This window comes from Pezoporus occidentalis, unplaced genomic scaffold (genome assembly GCF_034315485.1).
Source record: "Pezoporus occidentalis ecotype Australia unplaced genomic scaffold, CSIRO_AGI_Poc_V1 ctg408, whole genome shotgun sequence".
NCBI lineage: Eukaryota > Metazoa > Chordata > Aves > Psittaciformes > Psittacidae > Pezoporus > Pezoporus occidentalis.
This window is the reverse complement of record NW_026915734.1, coordinates 212130-235566: the sequence shown is the minus strand read 5'-3', so window position 1 is coordinate 235566 and position 23437 is coordinate 212130. Positions and strand designations below refer to the sequence as shown.

The 23437-nt window shown below is 59.8% G+C and overlaps 3 protein-coding genes across 3 annotated transcripts; 2 read left to right on the top strand and 1 right to left on the bottom strand.

The window, feature by feature from the left end:
• Positions 1 to 1266: 1266 nt before the first annotated feature.
• On the top strand, positions 1267 to 12512 carry TESK1 (testis associated actin remodelling kinase 1). Its single transcript, XM_062633937.1, has 10 exons — positions 1267 to 1618; positions 7798 to 7919; positions 8046 to 8094; positions 8316 to 8462; positions 8596 to 8678; positions 9032 to 9122; positions 9338 to 9421; positions 9829 to 9918; positions 10011 to 10161; positions 10586 to 12512. Exons 1-10 carry the CDS (start codon positions 1400 to 1402, stop codon positions 11608 to 11610), a joined length of 2061 nt encoding a protein of 686 aa, XP_062489921.1. The 5' UTR covers positions 1267 to 1399; the 3' UTR covers positions 11611 to 12512.
• A 347-nt stretch (positions 12513 to 12859) lies between these two features.
• Positions 12860 to 17829, bottom strand: LOC134171572 (B-cell differentiation antigen CD72-like). The gene is made up of 8 exons (XM_062633938.1): positions 17618 to 17829; positions 17452 to 17541; positions 17168 to 17257; positions 15694 to 16008; positions 15336 to 15484; positions 14891 to 15042; positions 13987 to 14153; positions 12860 to 13695 (listed from the first exon to the last, which is right to left on the bottom strand). Exons 1-7 carry the CDS (start codon positions 17754 to 17756, stop codon positions 14012 to 14014), a joined length of 1077 nt encoding a protein of 358 aa, XP_062489922.1. The 5' UTR covers positions 17757 to 17829; the 3' UTR covers positions 12860 to 13695; positions 13987 to 14011.
• Positions 17830 to 19448: 1619 nt separating this feature from the next.
• LOC134171551 (B-cell differentiation antigen CD72-like) lies at positions 19449 to 21518 on the top strand. Its single transcript, XM_062633892.1, has 4 exons — positions 19449 to 19893; positions 20724 to 21038; positions 21167 to 21315; positions 21429 to 21518. Exons 1-4 carry the CDS (start codon positions 19773 to 19775, stop codon positions 21516 to 21518), a joined length of 675 nt encoding a protein of 224 aa, XP_062489876.1. The 5' UTR covers positions 19449 to 19772.
• The last annotated feature ends 1919 nt before the right edge of the window (positions 21519 to 23437 follow it).

Sequence of the window (23437 nt, the reverse complement as noted above, 5' to 3'; positions counted from 1 at the left end):
GGGGGGGTTGGAAGGAGGCAGGGGGCTATAAAGAAGTCAGAGGCTCTAGTCCACAGGGTTACTCTCCCTCCTGGGACAAGGAAGAAAACCCAGAGCTCATGATCTGTGGTGTTTATCCATGGTGGCACCTGGAGCTGAGCACCGGCCAAAACCATGCCACACCACGAGACACTCCACGTGGTTGCTGGAGTGGTGCTGGGCTCGTGGAGACAGCAGAACCTCATAGGGAAACCATCCCTGGCAGTGTTCAAGGCCAGACTGGATGGGACTTGGGGCAACCTGCTCTAGTGGAAGCTATCCATGGCAGGGGGTGAAACTGGATGAGCTTTAGGGTTCTTTCAAGCCCAAACCATTCTATGGCTCTATGAAAGGGCTGAAACAAAGCAGTCACGGGGTGGCTGTGGGAGCAGGGCAGCACAACACGGTTGTGGCAGCTCCCTCGAGGCGGCTGGGGCAGGGCTGGACCAGCACAGGTGGGAGAATGCCAAAAAGAGCGGCAGAGAAATGTGTGGGACAGAGCAAGGACAGATCCAGCTGCAGGGAGTCTCTGGGCACGAAGGACAGGACAGAACGGCCTTGGAGCCAGGAAAAGGCCTGCGGGGGAGCAGCAAGCAGAAGGAAAATAGGGAGAAGTGTAAAAGCTCAGGATAGGGAGAAACATGAAGGGGTACAACAGGCACCGGGCATTGTCACTGAGAGGCTGTCTTCCCTGCTCCTCCAGAGGACAGACCCCATCCACACAGGGTGGGTGCAGACGGGAAATCAGAACCCCACATCCACAGCATCCCTCCATCCTAGTGATGGCTATGAGGAGGCATCCCAGCCTGTACCAAAGGGACCCATTCTAGCAGGGGCAGCTTGTGGGGGGAAATTGGACCCACTACACTGTGAGGTGGGGCTGCGTAATGGGGAGGTCAGATCATAGAATCACGTAATCATGGAACGGTTTGGGTTGGAAGGGACCTCAAAGCTCATCCAGTTGCAATCCGCTGTCAGGGGCAGGGACACCTTCCACTAGAGCAGGTGTCCAACCTGGCCTTGAACACTGCCAGGGATGGAGCAGCCCCCACGTCCTTGGCATACTCAGGGTTATCGCTGAGGCTCCGCTGGGCGCCGCCGCGAGTCCCAAGGAGTTAAGGGCTGTCCCCGCCCCAGCTCGGCTCCGCCCCGCTTGTGCGAGGCTCGGGGCGGCGGGGGCGCAGCTCCGGGCCGCGGCGGGGGTCGGGGTGCTGCTGCCGCCGGGCCATGAGCGCTGAGCCGGTCGCCCCGCGCCGCCGCCGCCGCGGCTGAGCATCGCCCCGGTGCCGGGGAGGGCGGCGGAGGGAGGGCGGGAAGGGGACAAGAAGGGACGAAGGGAAGGCGGCGGCGGCGCCCCGGCCGCGCCCGGGCGGGGATGTGAATGGCGCTGGAGGTGCTCGGCGGGACCGACATGGAGTGGGAGAAGCTGCCGCGGCGGCCCGGGGAGGGCGAAGGGGAGGCGGCGGGGCCGTGGCTGGGCTGCGGGCGGCTGCGGCCCTCCTCGTACCGGGCGCTGCGCAGCGCCGTCTCCACCCTGGCGCGCATCGACGACTTCTACTGCGAGAAGATCGGCGCCGGCTTCTTCTCCGAGGTCTTCAAGGTGTGCGGGGAGGGAGCGGAGATGGCGGTGTCACCCCGGCGTCCCGACGGGGCTGGGAGTCCCGCCTTCGGGCTCCCGCGCAGGCCCTCGGTGGGGTGCGGGACGGGGGGGTTCAGGACCCCCCCCCCTCCATCCACCGTAGCTGGGCGATGGGGATGCGGGACACGGAGTGCGGGGAGCCCGGTACCTCCGGGGTGTTCGACCTCCGTCCCTCCGTGCAGGGGGAGGGGACGGCAGCGCCGGCTGTGTTTACCTCCCGGGAGGCTGAGCGCTCCGGAGCAGCGGCGGGGAGGGCCGGGGCAGCGGTGGGGTGGCGGGCAGCGCGGTCCCGGGGGCCCCCGTCTAACAGCCCGGCAGGCCTGGACTGTGCCTATGGCAGGGGATGGAGGTGATGTTTGCAGCCGGGCCGGGGTGATTTCCAGCGTTGCTGGACCTGTTCCAGCCTGTGCTGGGCGGGTGGATGTGCAGGATGCTCCACGGGAGCTTGGGGCACCCTGAATGGGGCTGGCCGCGGCTGGGACCCCGTAGCTGTCTTTGTCCTCTGCCGTCTCGGACTGACGGAGTGGGAATGGCTGCATGTGGCTTTTACCCTGGTTAGGGGTGCATGGGTGCTGGTGGGGAGCTTAAGGTCCCAGCAGTTCATGGTGGTGTTACCCTGCCAAGAGCCCAGGAGCTGTGCCGTGCCCCGCTGCCACAGTCGCCTCTCCCCGTCCGGGGGGGGGGCGTGCACTTGTTTTCGTCCTCGGCATCACTTAAGGCACCACAAGCTGCTGGGCAAGGTCTTCTCTTAAGCTGTACTTCTAGTGGCTTCACCGCCCTCAAAGGGCAGCTTTGGGCTGGGCAGGACCCCTGCCACCTCCCACCACAACAGGGCATCCATGTCCCAGCAGGACCCTGGGGTCCCCTCTCTAGCCCTGCTGCCGTTCCTCATTCAGCAGGGAGACTCAAAGATCTGGCTGCTGGGCAGCCATGAGAGAGATGCTCTGCAAGGGGCCATGGCAGGCATGCAGAGGGGTCCCTCGCCTTCGTGCTCTCTCCTTCCCTTGCAGAGCCTTTTTGTTGGCTGGGTTCCTGCTATCGATCTCTGGCTTGGAGCATGTGGCAGCACCTCAGAGCAGAGGGAGGCATTTAATAATGCCAGTGTGGATATGGCTCTTTAATAATGGATGCTCCCATGTCTCGGACAGGCCATGGTCTCTCCTTGCCTTGCTGTTTGTTTTCCCAGGTCCTGCGGGAGCCACAAAACACTCCTTCTCCAACCTGTTGTTCATGTTCTCATGGGGCCACTTCCATGTGGGATTTGGGGGACAGGTGGAGGTTGGGGGGGGGGGGGGGGGAGCTGGATCAGGCAACAGGAGCTGATGATGTGTGTGCTTGCTGAAGAGGAGGCAGGGCCAGGAGGGGGCCAGATGGGGCTTTGTGGTCGTGTGGTGGGTTGAGTCCAAGAGCTCAGCAGGATGGTGGGGCAGGCCCGTGATCTGAGCTGGGGTTTGGCTGCCTGAGCGTGCGAGGAGGATGGAGCTTGGCAGGGCAGCACAGGACCCGGTTTCCTCCCACCGCCCTTGTTCCTGCTGTTGCTTTCCATGGCCGTGGGCACTTGCAGCCCCCTCTTCTTTGTGGCTGCTGCCTCATTCCAGCCTTGGTAGGCACGGGGAGGGGACCTGAACTTCTCTCCCTACGCAGGTAGCTCAGCGCTGGTGTGCACACGAACCACGATGCTAGAGCACTGGTGTCTGTCTTACCAGCATTAAAACCAAAAGGACTCAGTGTGTCAGAGTCCTTGGATTGAGCCAAGTGCTTCTCCAGAAGGGCTGTCCAGGACAAACGGGAGACACCAGTGATGAAATGATGCCCTGGGGGTTGTTCCCAGCTGATTCCCCTCTGTGCTGCAGTGAGTTTCCTTCTGCAGCAGCTGGTTCTCATTGCCTTTCCCTGTGAGATTCCAGAGGTAGCAGGCCCACCCGTTTTCCAGGTGGAAGGAAGCAGTGCAGTGAGCCACCTCTCCATCTCTCATCATCAGTCTGTTGGCCTGAGCAGATTGGCTCAGGTGCGTTTGTGCCAGACATCATCTCTTCCCCAAATCCTTCTCTTTACCGAGCGTGGTCCGCAGCAGATGCAGGGCTGCAAGCAGCATCCTGGCTTCACTCTCTGGGGGGCTGTATTCAGAGGTCTTCACTCATCCAACTCTGCACTTTATGTGCCCCACTCTCGCACAGCCTCTTGAAGATACTGCTTCCCACAGTGCAGACCATTGGGAAAGCACCCCATTTCCATGGTGCTGGGGCCAGGGGGGAGTTGGCAGCTCCCAGAGTGGACAGAACCTGGGAGAAGGCTTCAGCATCACTTCCCACCGACTTCTGAGGTTTTGCATTTACTCCCAGTTTACCATTGCAACTAATGACACAGCTCCCTCTTATCTGCTGCCCTTCATCAGCGGACCTTGCATTGGTTTACAAAGGAGGGTGGAGCGGCATGACACAGATGGAGAAACCAAGGCAGGTGGGGAGGAAGTGGATTTACCAAGGTCAGCCAGCCATGGGAAGGCTGGGAGCAGCCCTGGGACTGCTGTCGGCGCTGGGTGCTGGGCACGTGTTGTGCTTGTGTTAGCTGGCGACCTGCTGGCGCCTCTGCTGCGTTGTCACGGGGTGTGCTCTAGCTTTGGTGGTGAGCACTGGTGATGCTCTGGTGCTGCTGGTGTGCCCGTGGAGCCACTCCTGAGAGCATGGGATGCTCAAGCATTTGTGGGGAGCAGGTGGTGCTGTATGTGCCCTGATGCTTTCACTGCCCTGGGGGAACCTGTCTTGACTGATTCTGCCTTTTCTGTGCAATGAACAGATTTTCCAGTCCCACACGGTAGAAGACCTGTTGCACTGCTGGGATTCTCGTGGCTGTGGGATTACTGGTGGTGTTTCTAGCTCATTTACTTGCCCCCCCCCCCCCCCATCTTTCCCTGCTGGGCTTTCCAGGCCAAGGGCTGCAGGATGATGTCTCTGCATGACTGCTTTGCCAGCGCCAGGGTGGGACAAGGGGATGAATGAGCAGCAAACGGGGTGCAGGGGAGCTGGCTGCTGAGACCCACAGATGGGGAGGTGGCGGTGGTGTTTTCACCCCATGTCTAGACAGTATCACCGGCTGTGGGGAGGGAGCAGGCCGTCTGCTCGCTCTGATTAGCATGCTCTTTAAATAAGACTCTAATTTCCGCTGCTAAAAGAGCTTAGATCCCTTGTGCCCAGGCTGGGGCCCGCAGCCAGCCCTGTCCCATCCCCCAGCCCCACGTGCTGCCAACAGATGGGATGGGGACCGACGCTCCACGGCACCCCAGCTCATGGGTACCCCCATGCAGTACACGATGGAGGGGCTGTGTCGCATCATGAGGGCTTGCATGGTGTCTGGATGGAGGATCAGTGGCTTGTCCTCCCCCGGCGCCCCAGCATGGCTGCCTGGCTGAGCTCAGCTCTCGGGAATGCGCTGGGATTCCTGGGCTCCATGCCAGAGTGTGGAGGGGCGAGGGGGGACCCAGCTGTGCTGCCCAGAGAGGCTTTGCTGCCCACTGCCTTCCCTGGGTGACAGTAGGAAGGAAACCCCTTTGGCTATGGGCTGCATCCTGCATGGGGTCCTGGACTGCTCCCTTTTCTGCCCTACCTCCTTCCAGAGGGTGCTGGGCTGGTGCTAGCGGCTGGCCAAGCTGGGTGAACTGGTCAGCACATGTGGGAGGCTGTGGGCAGCACAAGGGGGCATAACCCCTTCTAGTGGCCTTGAGCATGAAGCATGTGAGGGGAACAGCAGGATAGGACCTTGCAAGCAAACTCGGGGTACTGGATGCCCTCAGGGAGGTTATGCCCCATGGGTGTGGGGCTGGGGCTGTCCTTACAGCCCTCCATGCCCCTGGGGATGGAGTCGCAGAGTAGGGCATCAGGACAGGGCTGTGCTGACATGGGAGAAACCCTGGGGAAGGGACTTTCACCAGACCTTCCCTGTCCTCCAGGCATTAGACCCTACACGGCTGCACTCACCCAGCCTATTGCAGTGGCAGGAGGCTTTTTAACCAGTGTGAATCCACAGACACATCCTGACCGTGTGGGGCTGAGCTGGGGGCTGCTCCCTCATGCACAGATGCCATTGCTGGCAGGGACACAGCCATCCCCACAGTGCACGGCCAGTGGTGTGCGTGCCACACGGCATTCCCATCGTGGGCGCATGGCTTGGCGCCGGAGCATCGCCGCCCGCAGACATCCCAGCAGGGCACAGTGCTGTGGAACGAGGTCCCGGCGCCTGGCAGCTGCCTGTGCCAGCCAAACCGACCCAGCCAGTCCTGCCGGCGTGGGAAGGGAAGAGAGTAGTGCTGCCATTGGGAATGCTGGGCTTTGGCACCCAGCGCCGGGGGTATGGAGAGGTTGGGAGCCCTGATGTTGTGTCTGATGCTGCCTTGCATTTGGGGATGGGGTGGAAAGAAGGAAATGATGGTGGGCAGGAGGTGGGGGGGTCTTTTCCCTGCCTGCTGGTGCAGATGTGGGCAGGGAGCCCTAGGACATTGTGCCAGGCCCTGCAGGGAGTGGGGTGAGCAGGGAGGTGGGCATGGGGAGGAGTTGTGTTGTCATTAGATGGGGCACCATGGGTGCGTGCAAGGCTTGAGGAGCTGTGATCCAGACATGTGGACCACCCGAGAATGGGCTCTTCCAGAGCCCAGGAGCTTTGTGCAGTGCTCAGCAAGGAGGAGGCATGGGGAAACCCATCCTCCCTTCTCCTTTGGTGTGGCAGTGGGCTGGGATGGGGATCCAAGGTGGCCGGAGTGTGCCCTCACCTCTTGTTTGTCCAAGGTCCATCCTGATCTCTGCTGCCATGTGGCCACCATGCAGGTGACACACATGTAACCGGAATGGAGAGCCACGGGCTGGCAACTACTGAATTACTGAGCCTCTCCATGAACTCAGCTGCTGGTAACACAGTGGGTTTGGGTAGGGCTGGGCTGTTGCCTGTTGTACCACTCTGCCTGTGGCTGGGTTCACCATGGTGCACCCAGACTTTCAGATCTTTGTAAAGCACTAATTTCCCCCTACACCTTTTTGTGGGGAAACTGCTGCCCATCCCCTGCGTTTTGGGTGCTGGATGGGTCCCCATCTCAGCATGCACCCTAGGGTAACTGCTTCCCAAAGCAATGCCAGCTGTGGGATGGAAAGAGAGCCCCGGAGGGCTCAGCACTCCAGGTGTTGTAATGGGGACAGAGGCCAAGCTGAAAGCAGTATGGGGGGCACCATAGGCCCTACCTCCACCCGGCGCCCCATGTTTTGCCCAGGGAGGTGAGGAGGGGCTGGCACCAGCACCGCAGCCTCCACCAGCATCGACTAAAAAGGAGAAGAGCAGGGAGCTGACGGCAGCGCCGAGGAATGCCTGCGCCTCCGTGATCGCTCCGTGTGGGGGGGGGGGGCAGCTGGGATCTGCTGGGTTGTCCCCACAACCGGCTGTTGCTCCGAGGGGGGGGGCCCATCCCACCCCCAGCTCAGGAAGGGACACTCGGCACTGGTTCAGCCTCCACGCACACCCCACACCCCACACCCCCCCCCATGGTGCTGGGACAGGGAATCCCGTGCTCATCCCTTGTCCCGCACGTGCCGGGGGTGAAGGACCGGAGTGTTCGTGCTTGGCCACACTCCCAGCTGCTGTTCCTGGCCAGGGACCAGGCTCCAGCTCGCATGACAGCGTCAGGCTGGGGACGGCTAAATATACAGCCTTATCCTAGCGCTGTGCCCCACCAGGCTGGGGTCATGCTCTGGAGCAGTGTTTGATCTGGTTCGGGGGGCAGTATACACCCTCTGTCTTCTAACCCATGCTGGTAGGGTCTGGCTGCATGGTGCTGACCCAGAAATACCCTGGTTTTGTGATGCTTGCTGGTGCATCCCAACCCTGCATCTGCCTGGCCTTGCAGCAGGGTTGGGGTCACAACATGGAGATGCCACAGCCTCTGGGAGGAATGGATATGGAATGGGGGAATGGGGAGAGCACGACAAGCAGGGTGCCCCAAGGAGGATGGGATGTGCATCATCAGCACTGGGGGTGCTGCTGTGCTGGAAACGGTCCCCCCCAGCTTAGGTCTAGTGATCCCTGAGGTGCCCTGTGCCTCATGTGCAAGGTTGCTGCAGGGCCACATGGGTCTCAGCCTCTCTTGCACACCCTGCCTCTAGGTACGGCACCGCCAGTCGGGGCAGGTCATGGTGCTGAAGATGAACAAGCTGACCAGCAACAGGGGCAACATGCTGCGGGAGGTGCAGCTGATGAACCGCCTCTCGCACCCCAACATCCTCAGGTAGGACCTGTCGTCCCTGTGTCCCCTGTTCCCCAGCCTGAGGGATTTGGAGCTACTGCTGGCTCTGGATGAGCTCCTAGGGCTGGTCTTCACCATGGCTATGCTCAGGTCCCCTCTGCCTTGCAGGTTCATGGGGGTGTGCGTGCACCAAGGACAACTGCATGCGCTGACGGAGGTGAGAGCAGAGCGATGTCCGTGAGTCTTGGGGGTCCTGCAGGGTTGGGGAGGGGACAGTGATGTGGGAACACTTTCTCAGCCCATGGCATGTGTGTAGGGCAAAGTCTACTGCGGGGCAATGCTGTGGGGTGATTGGGAGGCATGTTGGGATGAGATGGGCGTCTGGTTATGGGTGGAAGGGGGGGCATAGAGGTGCAGTGGCCCGGCTCTTCCCATCAGTACATCAACGGTGGGAACCTGGAGCAGCTGCTGGACAGCCCTGTGCCCCTCTCCTGGTCCATGCGTGTCAAGCTGGCCCTCGACATCGCCCGTGGCCTGCGTTACCTGCACTCCAAGGGCATCTTCCACCGTGACCTCACCTCCAAGGTACAGCATGCTCCAAAGGCATCCCAATGTCCTCATCCCATACCCACGTTGCTGGCTGTGCTGTGCTGGCTGCACCATCCCGGGAGCAGTGAGGATGGCGCAGTCAACGTGATGGGTCCTCCTGTGCCCCCAGAACTGCCTTGTGCGCTGCGAGGCCAATGGCTACACGGCAGTGGTGGGTGACTTCGGCTTGGCAGAGAAGATCCCCAACTACAGGTACGTGGGCAGTGTCCACCCATCTGTCCCCATCATTATTGTGAGGAGTTCCCAGCCCACTTGCAGCAGCAGTTGGGGAGGGATGGACATTTGGGATGCAGCTGGAAGGGCAGGGATGGGAGCAGTGGGGGTGTTCCCCAGTGGTGGGGATGTGTGGGGCCGATGGACATGTTTGGGGCTAGCTGTGAGGGGATGGAGAGGGTGTGGGTATGGAGAGATGAGTTTGTGGGCCCTTGAGGGAGGTTTAGCCCAGGGAGGGAGATGGAGGTGGTGGTTTGGGCTGTCCCAGTGGGAGGATGGGAGGGTGGACAGGGGGCTGTGGGTAGCCCCTGATGTCCCACCATGTCCCCCAGCGAAGGCAGCGAGAAGGAGCCGCTGGCTGTGGTGGGCTCCCCGTACTGGATGGCGCCTGAGGTGCTCCGAGGGGAGATCTACAACGAGAAGGTGAGGCTCCGTGCATGCCATGCCTGGGGCTTTATCCAGGCTTGTGCTGCCAGAGCTTTGGAGCTCTGGGACTTCACAGAAGGAAAAAACTGGGTGGTGGGGTGGCAGGGCCCTTGGTATGGCTCTGCAGGGAGGTGGGAAGCTGTGGGTTCGTGGAATGATGGGCCCATCTCATTGGGGTTGCAGAGCCCCCCATCACTCCCTTCTCTCTGCAGGCTGATGTGTTTGCGTACGGTATCATCCTGTGCGAGACCATCGCTCGTGTCCCTGCTGACCCCGACTACCTGCCCCGCACTGAGGTGACTCCCTGGGATGGCGGGGGACAGTGGTGGGCAGCAGCACCGGGACTGAGACTGCTTTACCAAATGAAGGGGTCCATTCTGCTGTGCTGGGTAGAGCCCCGTGTGCAGGAGCTCCCTGCATCTCAGAGCAGGGGTGCTGTGTCCTGATTGCTGCCCAGGCAGGGATGCTCTCTGCCTATAACCTGTCCTCGGAGCCCATGGTCAGCCTGGGTGGGAGAAGGGGACGCTATTGAAGCAGAGAGCCGTGCTGTGTCTCAGCATCCCCCAGCCTTGCCCCAACTTGGGGACCCTCCAGAGGGGTGTTGCCAGGTCCAGTCAATGCAGGGAGGGGGGACCTGGCCATCCCAGATCCCATGTGGTGTCCAGGAGACCCAGCCTCACTCCTCTTCTTTTCCCTGTCTCAGGATTTTGGTCTGGATGTCACCACCTTCCGCACCATGGTGGGCATCGACTGCCCAGCGGCCTTTCTCCAGCTCGCTTTCCACTGCTGCAGTGTGAGCCTCCCATCTCCCCTGCCCTTCCCTACCTTTGTGCATGGGGTGCGTGGGCTGCTGCAGATCTGACTGGGAACCCCTCCTCCCCACAGATGGAGCCCACCTCCCGCCCCTCATTCCTGGAAATCACACAGTGCCTGGAGGGCATCCTGCATCACCAGCTGGGTGTTGAGGACACTGGGGACACTGTCTTCAGCATTGGGGAGAGCCTGCCCATGCCTGCGACAGCAGCCACACTTACTGGTAGGTGGGCACCCTGGGGACAGGCCATGGGGGTGTGCAAGGAGGGGGCATGTTCTTTACTGTAAGGGTGGTGAGGCACTGGAATGGGTTGCCCAAGGAAGCTGTAAATGCTCCATCCCTGGCAGTGTTCAAAGCCAGGCTGGACAGAGCCTTGGGTGACATGGTTTAGTGTGGGGTGTCCCTGCCCATGGCAGGGGGGCTGGAACTGGATGATCTTAAGGTCCTTTCCAACCCTAACTATTCTATGATTCTATGTGGGATGTCCCATCCTATCCCAGCAGCTGTAGGGGAAGGAGACCAGAATTGCATGAGTTCTGTACAGCGCAGCCTGTCACTTGGGGTGCACCTCTGTGTTGTTGGGTGCCCAGCACCCCATAGCACCCCACACCAGCCTCTGGTCACCCGCTCCCGTGCTCACATCCAGGGGTATCCAAGAGGGCAGCCAGCCGCTCCGAGCAGTCACCCCTGCGCGAGCTGGGGACGCAGCACCTACAGCCGCAGGACCAGCGCCTGTCCCGCAGCCAGTCTGACGTGTTCCCCCCAAAATCACCCACCCTGCTGCAGCCGCTGGAGCCTTACAGCGGGGCCAGGACCAAGGAGACGTCCCCCCGCATCAACCCCTTCTCCCAGCGTGAGGACCTCAAGGGGGGCAAGATCAAGCTCTTCGACACGCCGAGCAAGTCTGTCATCTCTCTCACGTTCGAGCTGCCCCCCCCTGCACCGCTGCAGCTCAGCACCCCCGTGACCCCCGAGCCCGCCGTGGAGGTGCAGTGTGACTTCTCGGCCCCCACCGCTGCCCCCCGCAAGTGCCACTCGCTGCCCACCTCCCCCGAGCTGCCCCGCAGGGGGGGGCTGGAGCTGGAGATGGGGTCCCCCCACCCCACTGGTGACCTCCAGCCCCCAGCTCTCCTTCCACCTCCAGCTCGGGGACGAGCGTCTCCCCCCAGCGCCAGGCCATTGGAGCGGATGGACTGCAGCCCCGACAGCCCTCGCCCCCCGCAGCTCCCCGTGTTACCCCCTAACAACAACTTCATCCGCACGGCATCCTCGGGAGCCCGGCTCTGGCAGCCGGAGCCACGGGCCCCCGACAGGCTCCTCTTCAACAACAACCACGTGGTGATCAGTAAACCCCTTTCATGGGGCAGCGAGCTGGAGCACGGCTTCTCCGAGCTCAGCATCCCCTGTGCGGCGGCGATGGAGAGGACGGACCGTGCGGCCATGCTGCCTGGGCACGGCTCCGGTGCTGTGCTGGAGCAGGATGAGGTGCTGCCTTGTCCTGGGTGCTGCCTGACACTCTTCAGCTTCAGCTTCCTCTCTGTCTGCCACCGGCCGGCACCCAGCCCACCCCACTACCAGAACCTCAACTGTGAGTCCAAGAGCCTCTTCTGCCACCAGAAAGCCACAGGGCCGGTGCTGGCGGAGCCCAGTCTGAAGCTGCCAGAGGCATAGACCTAGTACCGGGGTTCCCGGGGAGCGGGGCTGCGTCCGGCTGCCCCACAGATCCCTTGGCACAGGAGCCTGCTGTGTCCCCATGGTCTGCCCTCACTGGCTCAGTGCTTGGTGGCCACCGGTGGCTGCAGTGCCCCATGCCATGGCTACTGTGGTGCCACTGAGGAGCTCGGGCACCCATCCCACCTGGATGGTTCTCGGGGGTCTATGAGGAGCTGTGGGGTGGGCTGGGTCCCTGCTGGGGACTGAAGTGCAATAACACCCCCAGCCCTGAGCGTGCTCCAGCACTGTGTGGGTGGCAGGGCTGGTGCCCCGTGGGGCTCAAACCCTGTGTGCAGGACCCCCCCTTCCCCAAGGGCTCACCCCTCTGCGGGCTCTTGTGGAGGGGTGCACAGCAAGCCTGCTCCCCTGGGAGCTCCTGTACCCAGGGGGGGTGAGCAGGGCTGGGGGAAGAGGGGTCGGGGTGTGTGTGTGTGTGTTGGGGGACCTTGTGGGGCTGGGGGATGTCCCCATGCTTCCCTACAAGTGTGGGGAGCACAGCCACCCCCTGACACAGGGAGAGGCTAGCAGGAGAGGGGCAACGCACATGGAGCAGTGCACGGGGATGATTTGCCAGCACTGGGGTTGCCCCTGCCTGCCCTATGCTGGGGTTGGGTGCTGAGCCAGCACAGCACCCACTGTCCCCCCAGCACATAGGGTTGGGAGCAGGGTGCTGGCAGAGGGGGGAAGGAGCTGCCCAGCCCCTGGCAAGGGTGGGAGCCAGCTTTCCTTCCTCCCGCACAATGCACTGGTGAATGCTGAACTCTTGTGGGTTTTATTACTATTAATAATAATAATAATTGCTAGTAATATATACCTGGCTTATTTAAAGTGTTCAATAAAAAAAATGAATGTCCTAGAAACTCTGGCTCCTGTCTCTTTCTTGTACGTCTGATGCAGCCCTGAGAGTTTGCACAGGCTTGGCTGGGGCTTCTGGGGAGCCTCCTGGGGACCACAAATCAGCCTGGCTCAGGCCAAGATCTCAGTATCCCCAGAGTGGCCATCTGGGTTGAAATGGCTTTGATTCCCCTTTATTATTTAGGTTCTTTGGGTTCATGCCCCTGAGTCTATGTTTGTGGTGGTGCACAAGAAAGCAAAGAGCAGACAAGCCCCATCTCTTTATTGCTACAGTTGGGTTCAGCCAGCGGACAAGACAGAGGAGTGACACGTGCCACCTCCAAAATGCCTGCCTTTAACACCCAAGCAAGCAAGCTAATTCACATAGCAATTGATCAACTATATATGGCACTCATGAGCCCATAATAAACTGAGGACATTTTCGCCTGGTTGAACATGACTTCCTGTGCTCTCGCCTGGTGGTGATGTTACATCAGGGCTATTTTGCTTAATCTTCACATGTGCATGTGTGTAGTGACTATTTAAAGTCCTGATACCTTCCTTGTCTTGCACGTCGGTCGAGCGCGAGTGCCAAAGTTGCTTTTAGGAGGCACCATCACATCGTGCAATCATAAAGGTCATTGCTCTAATTTCTAATTAGCAAAAAACCCAACAGCCAGCGCAGTTGAGGTGCAGCTTCCCTCCTTGGGCGCTGAGGATGCTGCTTCCTCAGTTCTGTGAAAGCCATGGCCAAGCTGCCCCTGTGATGGGGCCAGGCTGGAGGTCCCTGCAGTGGGGAGAGGACCCGTCCTGATGTGGGGCTGTGCTGTTCCCCAGTCCCGTGTCCTGATGTGCCAGCACCACAGCTTTCTCTGTGCTGGGGGTGTTGCAGTGCTGAGTGTCATCAGCTCTTGCTCCGCTCTGGACTCATCATACACCAGCCCCTGTGCTCCGAAAGACCCAGTGTTCCTCATGCAGGTGTGGGGCTGGGCTGTAGGGCCCGTACTGCTCTGCTAAAGCACATCAGCCAGGGGCAAATGGCCACTGCTGCTGCCTCCCCAGCCCGTGTGGTGCTGGAGCATCACTGGGGAGCACTGGGAAAGACCTGGGTAGGGGTATGTAAGAGGGAAGCAGGTTGCTCGCATGGATGGGACATCCCAGGAAGGGGTGCAGTGAGGCTGAAGCAAAGGCTGTTGTGGGGTGCAGGTGCTGGAAGGGAAGGCAGAGGGTGAGATGCATGCAGCAGGGCTGGGAAAGCAGCCTGCAAAGGGGTTTCCCCCATCTTGCCCCTTTTGCTGCACCACACTTGGTGGGGTCTCCTGGGCTACCACAGTTCAAAGGCTCCCATGGCAACAAAGGGATGGAGGTAGGCTCTGGCCTGCATCCCTTTCCATCGGATAGAGTCAATATGGCAGGCTCCCCACTTTTCCCCATACTCCCCCCCATGTGCCCCATGCCCCTCAGGCTCGAGAGAGCCTGTCCTGGGCACACTACACTCACCACAGTGGTGCTGGGCCAGCAGCCATCATCCCATGAAAGGGTTGCTTGGCCCCGCTGCCTTCTCACAGATCCAGAGGTGCAGGTCATCGGGACCAGCGCACTGAGCAGGTTTGATGTTCCCACGGCTTATTATGGCACAGGACCCATTTGACTTCGGCTGCCACGGCCTGGATGGGGAAGCAGCGCATCAGGGGGCTGCCCTATGCACCACCCTCTGCCGAGGCTGCCTCTTGTGCCCTCACAGAGGAGGGGTTGAATGCTGCGGTCAAAGGGGGGATCTCCCAGCCCTCCCCTACTCATTTCACAGCTGAACCCTCAGCAGATGCATCCCTGCCCTTCCCTGGGCGGCTGAGAAACCTTGGTCCTGGTCCTCCCTGAGGGCACGTGGATGTCAAGTGTTGCTGCCCAGGGCTATGGGGCTACAGTGGGGTGCAGACCTCACTGTGAGGATGTGGATGGAGGGGCATGGGCTGGGTACCCAGATGGGTCTGTTCTTCCCCACTGCTCTCAGACATTGCAAGAGGAAGCGGTGGTGAGCTGCGGAAGGGGTGCACATGGCAGGGAGCCATTGATTTTCCCTCCAGGTTGGAGCAGGGAAGCACATAGGGAATAGAGGTGGTGCTGGAACCGTTTGTCCAGACCTCACATAAAACTGGTGGTTTCTTTGCCCCCTCTCGCTGCCTCCTGCTGGCACATACCCTGCACATGTCCTCCCAAGTCTTGGCTTTCCATTTGTACCTCCTCTAAGCATCTCATCACGCCACTATGCCCACCTACGCTTGGCCTCAACTGCTTTGATGCTCTTTGTGCTTGTGCCTGGGGCTGGTTACCAGTGAGATTCAGAATATTTCCTAAAGCTACGATGGAGGAGAGGGGTTTTGACAAGAGGCTGTGCTGCCAGTACCTTTCATAAACGGAGCCATCCACCCAGAACCAGGCATCCGAGACCTCCTTTTCATCGGGGTCCCCTTCCTCCAGCCAGCCGTAGTCATACCAGGGGAAGATGGTCTTCTGTAGCCCAATCCAGTACGGGATGTCTGCGTTCTTCAGGAAGGTCTGGGGAAGAAGAAAAAGGGCTTTTTAGTGCCTTTGTATTGTGGGGTTTGCAGGGGCTGGTGATCTCCCCAGGAAGCCCCTGGGGCTGAGACAGGACAGATGGGCAGCCCTGGTGCTTTGCTCCAGTTTGGGTACCGTCCCAGTGTGTCAGAGCCTCTGTACCCCATGTCCACCACCTGCTATGTGCTGCAGAGATCAGCCTTGCACCCTCCAGTGTCTTGGCAGGCCAGGGGCAGTGCTGGCTCAGCTGAGGACCCCAGGGCTGGATGCTCTCAGCTCCCACAGCATCCTACCGGCACAGTCCAGCGACTCCAGGATTTGGTGATCAGGAGCTGAGAATATTTCTTCTCACACTCATCTCTGCTGTCCTCCCATGTCTTCTTCTCTGACGAGATGAAGAGGCACTTGCCCCTGTACAGCAGCCAGCCCAAAGGGCAGCAATCTGGGGGCAAGGGCACCGCTCAGGTGCTTGCTCAGCCACAGATGCCTTGCATGAGGACCACGAACAGCCCCACATCACCCCAGCAGACATCACAGGCTCAGTGTCTCATCCAGACAGCTTTAGACTGCCAAGTTCCCACCACGTGGACAAAAGAGCCAGTGGGGTGCCAGTGCCCTGACACCCCTTGTGCCCATCCACCACCAACCCACCTATGGCCGTGCAGGCGCGCAGGCTGGCCACGGTGCTCTGGCTGCTGTTGAGCTCTCCCTGCAGGCGCTGCACATCCCTGAGCAGCTCGGCCAGCTCCTGCCTGGCGCGCCCCAGCTCCGTGTCCCGCAGCTCCAGCTCCGCTCGGCTCCTGTTGCCGTCCCACCACGCACGGCCCAGCTCCGCTCTGGCCCTCACCAGCTCCAGCCGCGTCTGCTCCAGGCGCTGCTCCCGGGCGCTCAGCTCCTGCTCCAGGCGGCCCTGCTCGGCCGCGTGCTCCCGGGAGGCGTCCCGCAGGCTGCGGGTGACCTGCCAGTCTGGGCACAGGCACAGGGGTGGGCAATGGGAAGGAAGCGGGAGGCAGTGAGAGGCAATGAGAAGGCAGTTGTAGTGAATGGAAGGCAATGGGAAGGCAGCGGAAGGCAAGAGGAGACATCAAGAAGGCACTGGGAGGCAATGGGAAGGCAGTCATAGTGAATGGAAGGCAATGGGAAGGCAGTCATAGTGAATGGAAGGCAATGGAAAGGCCGCGGGAAGCACTAGAAGCATCGGGAAGGCATTGGGAGGCAGTGAGAGGCAATGGGGAGGCAGTTGTAGTAAATGGAAGGCAATGGGAAGGCAGTCATAGTGAATGGAAGGCAATGGAAAGGCAGCGGGAGGCACTAGAAGCATCGGGAAGGCATTGGAAGGCAGTGAGAGGCAATGGGGAGGCAGTTGTAGTGAATGGAAGGCAATGGGAAGGCAGTCATAGTGAATGGAAGGCAATGGAAAGGCAGCGGGAGGCACTAGAAGCATCGGGAAGGCATTGGAAGGCAGTGAGAGGCAATGGGGAGGCAGTTGTAGTGAATGGAAGGCAATGGGAAGGCAGTCATAGTGAATGGAAGGCAATGGAAAGGCAGCGGGAGGCACTAGAAGCATCGGGAAGGCATTGGGAGGCAGTGAGAGGCAATGGGGAGGCAGTTGTAGTAAATGGAAGGCAATGGGAAGGGAGCGGGAGGCAAGGGGAGGGAGTGGGATAGCCCAAGCAGGGGGATGTGGAATTGATCCTACTTGAGAAGCAGGGTGGTCAAGGCATGGCAAGGCAGGGACATGCCTATCCCAAAGGATGGGAAAGACACGGCAGGGAACTGCTCAGGACCTGGCAGGGGAGATCAGGTCAAGGCAGGACAGGGGTAGGAGCAAACAGAGCAGGGCAGGCGCAGGTAGGATGCAGCAATAGGAGGCTGACCAGTGTCTGGAAGGGAAGGGCAATGAGCAGAAATGGAGAGCAAGGTGCAGAAGATGAGTGACAGAAGGCAAGCTGGACACACATGGTGTGTGAGGGATACAGGCCAGTTTGTGGCACAGCACAGTGACCCAGCCATGAGGAGTGTGCCTGGGCATGCTTCTATCGCACCCCTGCTCACCCACAGCAGCATCCCTCTCCCCATGCTGCCCAGCCACCCCAGCCCCACAACAGTTCCCCCTTAGACTCACAGCAAACCCCCAGTGCCACGGTGGCCACCAGCAGCAGCAGGCAGGTTGCCATCAGCCCTGCAGGCAGACACCACCGACAGGACCAGTGCCCTGCAAGACACAGCAGACCACAGCAGGCATCACTTGGTGAGCCAGGAAAGCCCCGTCAGCCCACAGACCCACTGCATGGTGACACCAGTGCCATGGTGTGGGCGCTTCCTCTCTTCAAGAATGGGAACAGGAACACCCCAAAACACCTCCCATACCCCGTGCCAGCATCTCCTGGGCTCCAGCCATGCACTCACCTGTGCTGGGCTGGTCCTCAGACTCATCCTGTGCCACCGGTGCTGTCTGCATGTTCTCGTAGGGGCTCTCTGCCTCATCTATGCCGAGGACTGTTGGAGGAAGGGAGAGGCTGAATCCACAGGGACGGACATGGCAGGGCAGCATGGGGATCCCATGGCCTCTCACCTGCCTCCAGCACCTGGCTGGCCATGCTCTGGCCCCCCACCACTTTGGCAAACCTCAGGTCAGCATAAACCATGCTCTGGGCCATGTGGGTAAGCCCTGAGCCCTGCTGGCTCCCACCCTGCCCTTGGGATGCCTTCATGTGGTGGTCCTGCTCCTCGGTGGTTGCACCGTCCCACAGGGGTGCAAAGGAGAAGTGTGGGCAGCACCTGCAGAAGCAGAAGTTTGCTCTGAGCTGCAGCAGACGGAACCAGCGAGGCACGGCTGTGGGGACCAGCACCCTCCCATTGGTCCAAGCACCACTGGCCCATCCCCTCCCACACCCCAAAAGTGCTCACGGCCTCCACAAGCACATGGCAGGGCCAGGGCAGCACGGCCTGAGGTCAGGGCAGTGGTAGAGTAAGGATAGACTCAAATCCCTGGGCCATGGGGGAGCTGGGGACCAGCCTGGCCACAGTAGCACACTGAGCCTGGGACAGCCCTGTGGAGGGATGGAGGTCTTCATGGATGCTGATGTCCCCTTCTGGCCTCTAGGAATGGGAATTTCCCTGTGATGTAGCTTGTAGAGCTGCCCTTGTCCTGTCCCTGATCCCCTCCTAGAAGAACTTGGCTTCATAGAATCATAGAATCAGAATGGTTTGAGTTGGAAAGGACCTTAAGATCATCCAGTTCCAAACCCCTGCCATGGGCAAGGACACCTCACCCTAGACCACATCACCCAAGTCTCTGTCGAACCTGGCCTCAAACACTGCCAGTGTTGGAGCATTTATCACTTCTTTGGGCAGCTTGTTCCAGTGCCTCACCACCCTCACAATAAAGAACTTCTTCCTTTATCAGCATCACCTCAGACCCTCCCAGGAAGATGCACAGAGCAACAACAACAGCTTTGCCTTCCCATCCCCAGACGCAACCCCAGCACTCACAGCATCTCCTCCTTGGCCCCATCCTCCAGCCCCTCAGCATCTCTGAGGTCTCTGCTGAACTGCATCCAGAGAAAGGCAGGTTTCAGAAAGGGCACTGAGGTGGGGAACAGCTGGGCACATCTGGACACAGCCAGTTCCTGGGACAATGGAGCAGTGCAGAACTGTTGTTCTGTTGCAAGGCTGTGCTCTCCATTATCTCTGCAAGAACAGGAGAAGTCCTTCATCACTGGAGAAAGTTAAAAATCATGGCCAGCTTTGAAGAGGACGGAAAGAGGTTTGCAAAGCCAAACACTGAGCAGCTTCCACCCGATACCCAGGAAGAAGATGGAGTATATGCTCCAAGGGAACATAGTAGTCCAGACCTGGGGAGAACATGGTTGAGGATGGGGGAAGCTCAGCAGGATTTACCAAGTGCAAATGGCATCTACCTGCCTGCTGCTGTCAGAGCACCAGGCTGGAGACTGTTTACCATGACCCATTGATGTCTGGGACATGGCTTCCCCTGTGGTCCATGCTGCTTGCTGGAAGAATGCGAAAGATGTGGCCAGGGAAAGGAGAGAAGAGCAAGAGTTCACGCTGCAATGTGGAAACCCTTTTAGGCATCAGGCAAACATTTATGCACAACAGTGACGCTTAAACCCCGGAGCAGAATATAGAGAGGGAAAAACACTGTCCTGGAGGGGGCCAGCACCATGTGGAAGCAGGCCCTCAGGTTGACTCTCAGTAAGCTGACCCTGGCAGCCCTGTCCAGCACCGCAAACCCAAGCGCAGCACAGTGCAGCCATCCCTGGGGACCCTGAGCAGACTCAGGGTGTGGAAGGGAACAGGATGGTGATGTCAGGGCCAATGGTAGGACACAGGCCCTGAGGCTGGGATTTCCTGCTGCACCCCAGAGGAAACTTACACTTCCGCAGAAACCAGCTGCACTTCTCTCTCACACCCCTGAGGGAGCAGGAGCCGCCAGAGCCATCGGGGCAGCAGAGAACATGGCCCAGAGCGTGGTCTACGCCGACCTGAAGTTCGCAGCATCCCCGCCGCTGGCCGTGCCCTCCTGCCCCGCAGCCCCCGACGAGGACGACAGCCCCTACGAGAACGTGCTGCTGGGGACGGTGCCTGCAGAGCAGAGCCCAGGTCAGAGCCCGGCCACCGACACGAGGATGCTGAGGCGCAGGGTGGGCAGCGGGGGGCGGCAGTGGGACCATGGGTGATGCTCTGCTCACAGCTCAGCTCAGCTCATGTCACCTCTTGCAGGGCGACGGCCCCGGCGCTGGCGTGTCCCCATGGGGCCGCTGGCCACCAGCCTGCTGGTGCTGCTGGTGCTGTTGGTGGTGGGCACCGTGGCCCTGGGGACCCGCTGTGAGTCTGGGTGAGGGCTGTGGGGTGGGGGGAGATGAAGGGGAGGATCAGGACTGGGTTTGGGGTTGGTGGGGGCTGTCAGGTCTGAGGGGTGCTGGGGCTGGTGATGCAAGGCTGGCGTTGTTTTTGGCTTGGCCACCCTGAACTTCCTTATCTGCCTGCATTGCTTTCGCCATGCCTACCACTGCTTCCCACTGCCTATCATAGAATCACAGAATGGTTTGGGTCACAAAGGACATTAACATCACTCAGCTCCGACCCCTGCCTTGCCCAAGACCATGTCACCCAAGGCTCTGTCCAACCTGGCCATGAACACTGTCAGGGATGAACCATTTCCCAGTTCTTTGGGAAACCACTTCCAGCACCCTCACTGCTCCCCACTGCCTTCCCACTGCTTCCCAGTGACTCCCACTGCAACAAATTGCATTGCAATGCCCCCTGCTGCATCCCATTCCATTCCAATTGCTTGCAACTTTCTTCCCACTGCTTTCTCATCACGTACCCACTCCCTTCCCATTGCCTCCCACTGCCTCCCACTGCATTCCCAGTTCTTTGCCATTGCTTCCAATTTGCTTCAAACTCTCTTCTCATTGCCTTCCCATTGCTTCACAATGGCTCCCACCGCCACTCATTGCGTCCCTTCTACTTACCACCATAGACCCTTCCCTTCCCTTCCCTTCCCTTCCCGCTGGCACCCCAGGACAGTCTCTGCCCACATCCCGACACTCTCATCCCATGTCCCTCGCCATGGCCGTGGGCGCACGGGTCGGTCGCTGGTGCCCGTGCCCGGGCTGTGCCAGCGCCGTGCCCACCCCTGTGCCTGTGCCCAGACTGGCAGGTCACCCGCAGCCTGCGGGACGCCTCCCGGGAGCATGCGGCCGAGCAGGGCCGCCTGGAGCAGGAGCTGAGCGCCCGGGAGCAGCGCCTGGAGCAGACGCGGCTGGAGCTGGTGAGGGCCAGAGCGGAGCTGGGCCGTGCGTGGTGGGACGGCAACAGGAGCCGAGCGGAGCTGGAGCTGCGGGACACGGAGCTGGGGCGCGCCAGGCAGGAGCTGGCCGAGCTGCTCAGGGATGTGCAGCGCCTGCAGGGAGAGCTCAACAGCAGCCAGAGCACCGTGGCCAGCCTGCGCGCCTGCCTGAACACAGGTAGGGCCGTGCTGGGCTGCGGGACGGGCAGGGATGCTGCCGGGGAGACGAGAGGCTGATCCCGGCCAGGACGGGCCCCCCGAGCATCCTTGTGACGGCGAGCGCCTGAGCCGTGCCCGTGTCCCCAGAGTGCTGCCCCTCGGGCTGGGTGCTCTACAGGGGCAAGTGCCTCTTCATCTCCGTGGAGAGCAAGACGTGGAGGGACAGCCGTCAATACTGCCAAAGGACGTCCGCTCAGCTGCTGGTCCAAGGCGACTGGCCAGCGTGGACAACGCCGGTACGGAGCAGAGGGGCTGCAGCACCCCAGGGCTGGGGGCAATGCTGGGGCCGGTGGGCCCTGGGCAAGGGTCAGGCGGTCAACAGCTTCTCTCCCCCCAGCTCTTTGTGCAGGGGAATGGCGCCGTGTACTGGGTCGGGGAGAGATACAAAAGTCATCTCCATTCACGCGAGGACACGTATGGATGGCAATATAAAGAGTAAGTTGTTCCATCTTGGCCACCTGCATCTCTCGCAGCTTCACCAGCCACGGGGAAATGCGCTGGACACATCCTCCTGCCCAGGCTAAGGGGCCCTGAGGCTGCAGCTGTGGGGGGTACAGCATGGTGGCAGCAGGCTGAGAGCATGGTGATGGCACCTCTCACGTGTGCCCTCCCTTCTTGCAACAGAAGTTGGACCTGTCCAGGAATATCCTATGGTAAGATGGAAAGATTCTACTGCTCAAGAATATTGCCATGGATCTGTGAGAAGCTGCCAGATGTGAGGAGCACGTTCAAGACCGTCCCTCCTCTCCCTGCCGAGTGGTAACTCTGGAACACCATCTCCACCATACATCTGAGTGATTGGAGCTCAGGGTGCACAGCAGAGACACCTTTTCCCTCCTGCACAGCCACATCTCTGTGTACTGTTGTCTCCAAAGCTATTGCACTGCAAAGCTATTTTAAAGGTATATGGATTCATAGAATCATAGAATGGTTTGGGTTGGAAAGCACCTTAAGATCATCCAGTTCCAACTGTTTGCCATGGGCAGGGTCACTTCAGCCTAGACCGTGTTGCCCAAGGCTCTGTCCAACCTGGCCTTGAACACTGCCAGGGATGGAGCATTCACAGCCTCCCTGGGCAACCCATTCCAGTGCCTCACCACCCTTACTACAGTAAAGAACTTCTTCCTTGTGCCTAACCGGACCTTCTCCTGTTTCACTTTGAACCTGTTATCCCTTGTCCTATCACTACAGTCCCTAATGAGGAGTCCCTCTTCAGCATCCCTATAGGCCCCCTTCAGATACTGGAAGGCTGCTATGAGGTCTCCAGGCAGCTTCTCTTCTCCAGGCTGAGCAGCCCCAACTTTCTCAGCCTGTCTTCATACAGGAGGTGCTCCAGTCCCCTGATCATCCTCGTGGCCTTCCTCTGGACTTGTTCCAACAGTTCCATGTCCTTTTGATGTTGAGGACACCAGAACTGCACAAAATACTCCAGGTGAGGTCTCACAAGAGAAGAGTAGAGGGGCAGGATCACCTCCTTCGACCTGCTGGTCACGCTCCTTTTGATGCAGCCCAGGATACGGTTGATTTCTGGGCTGCGAGCGCACACTGAAGCCGGCTCATGTTCATTTTCTCATCAACCAACACCCCCAAGTCCTCCTCCACAGGGCTGCTCTGAATCTCTTCTCTGCCCAACCTGTAGCCCTGCTTGGGATTGTTCCAACCCAGGTGTAGGACCTTTGCACTTGGCATGGTTAAACTTCATGAGGTTGGCATCAGCCCACCTCACAAGCGTGTCGAGGTCCCTCTGGATGGCATTCCTTCCCTCCAGCGTGTCAACCGAACCACACAGCTTGGTGTCATCGGCAAACTTGCTGAGGGCGCACTCAATCCCACTGTCCATGTCAGCGACGAAGATGTTGAACAAGACCGGTCCCAACACCGATCCCTGAGGGACACCACTCGTTACTGGTCTCCAGCTGGACATTGAGCCATTGACCACAACTCTTTGTGTGCGGCCATCCAGCCAGTTCTTTATCCACCGAGTGGTCCATCCATCAAATTGATGTCCCTCCAATTTAGAGACAAGGATGTCGTGTGGGACAGTGTTGAATGCTTTGCACAAGTCCAGGTAGATGACATCAACTGCTCTACCCCTGTCCATCAGTTCTGTAGCCCCATCATAGAAGGCCACCAAATTGGTCAGGCAGGATTTCCCCTTAGTGAAGCCATGCTGGCTGTCACCAAGCACCTTGTTGTTTTTCATGTGCCTTAGCATGCCTTCCAGGAGAATCTGCTCCAAGATTTTGCGAGGCACAGAGGTGAGACTGACAGGTCTGTAATTCCCCGGGTCATCCCTTTTCCCCTTCTCGAATATGGGGGTTATATTTCCCATTTTCCAGTCATCAGGAACTTCACCTG

Coding starts and splice junctions, on each gene's coding strand:
- TESK1 (XM_062633937.1), top strand. CDS start 1,400: ATGGCGCTGGAGGTGCTCGGCGGGACCGACATGGAGTGGGAGAAGCTG. Junction 1,619..7,797: donor TCTTCTCCGAGGTCTTCAAG/GTGTGCGGGGAG, acceptor CCCTGCCTCTAG/GTACGGCACCGCCAGTCGGG. Junction 10,162..10,585: donor GACAGCAGCCACACTTACTG/GTAGGTGGGCAC, acceptor GCTCACATCCAG/GGGTATCCAAGAGGGCAGCC.
- LOC134171572 (XM_062633938.1), bottom strand. CDS start 17,756: ATGAAGGCATCCCAAGGGCAGGGTGGGAGCCAGCAGGGCTCAGGGCTT. Junction 17,258..17,451: donor TGAGGACCAGCCCAGCACAG/GTGAGTGCATGG, acceptor TGTGTCTTGCAG/GGCACTGGTCCTGTCGGTGG. Junction 15,485..15,693: donor GCGCGCCTGCACGGCCATAG/GTGGGTTGGTGG, acceptor CCTTGCCCCCAG/ATTGCTGCCCTTTGGGCTGG.
- LOC134171551 (XM_062633892.1), top strand. CDS start 19,773: ATGTCACCTCTTGCAGGGCGACGGCCCCGGCGCTGGCGTGTCCCCATG. Junction 21,039..21,166: donor GCGCGCCTGCCTGAACACAG/GTAGGGCCGTGC, acceptor CCGTGTCCCCAG/AGTGCTGCCCCTCGGGCTGG. Junction 21,316..21,428: donor GGCCAGCGTGGACAACGCCG/GTACGGAGCAGA, acceptor CTCTTTGTGCAG/GGGAATGGCGCCGTGTACTG.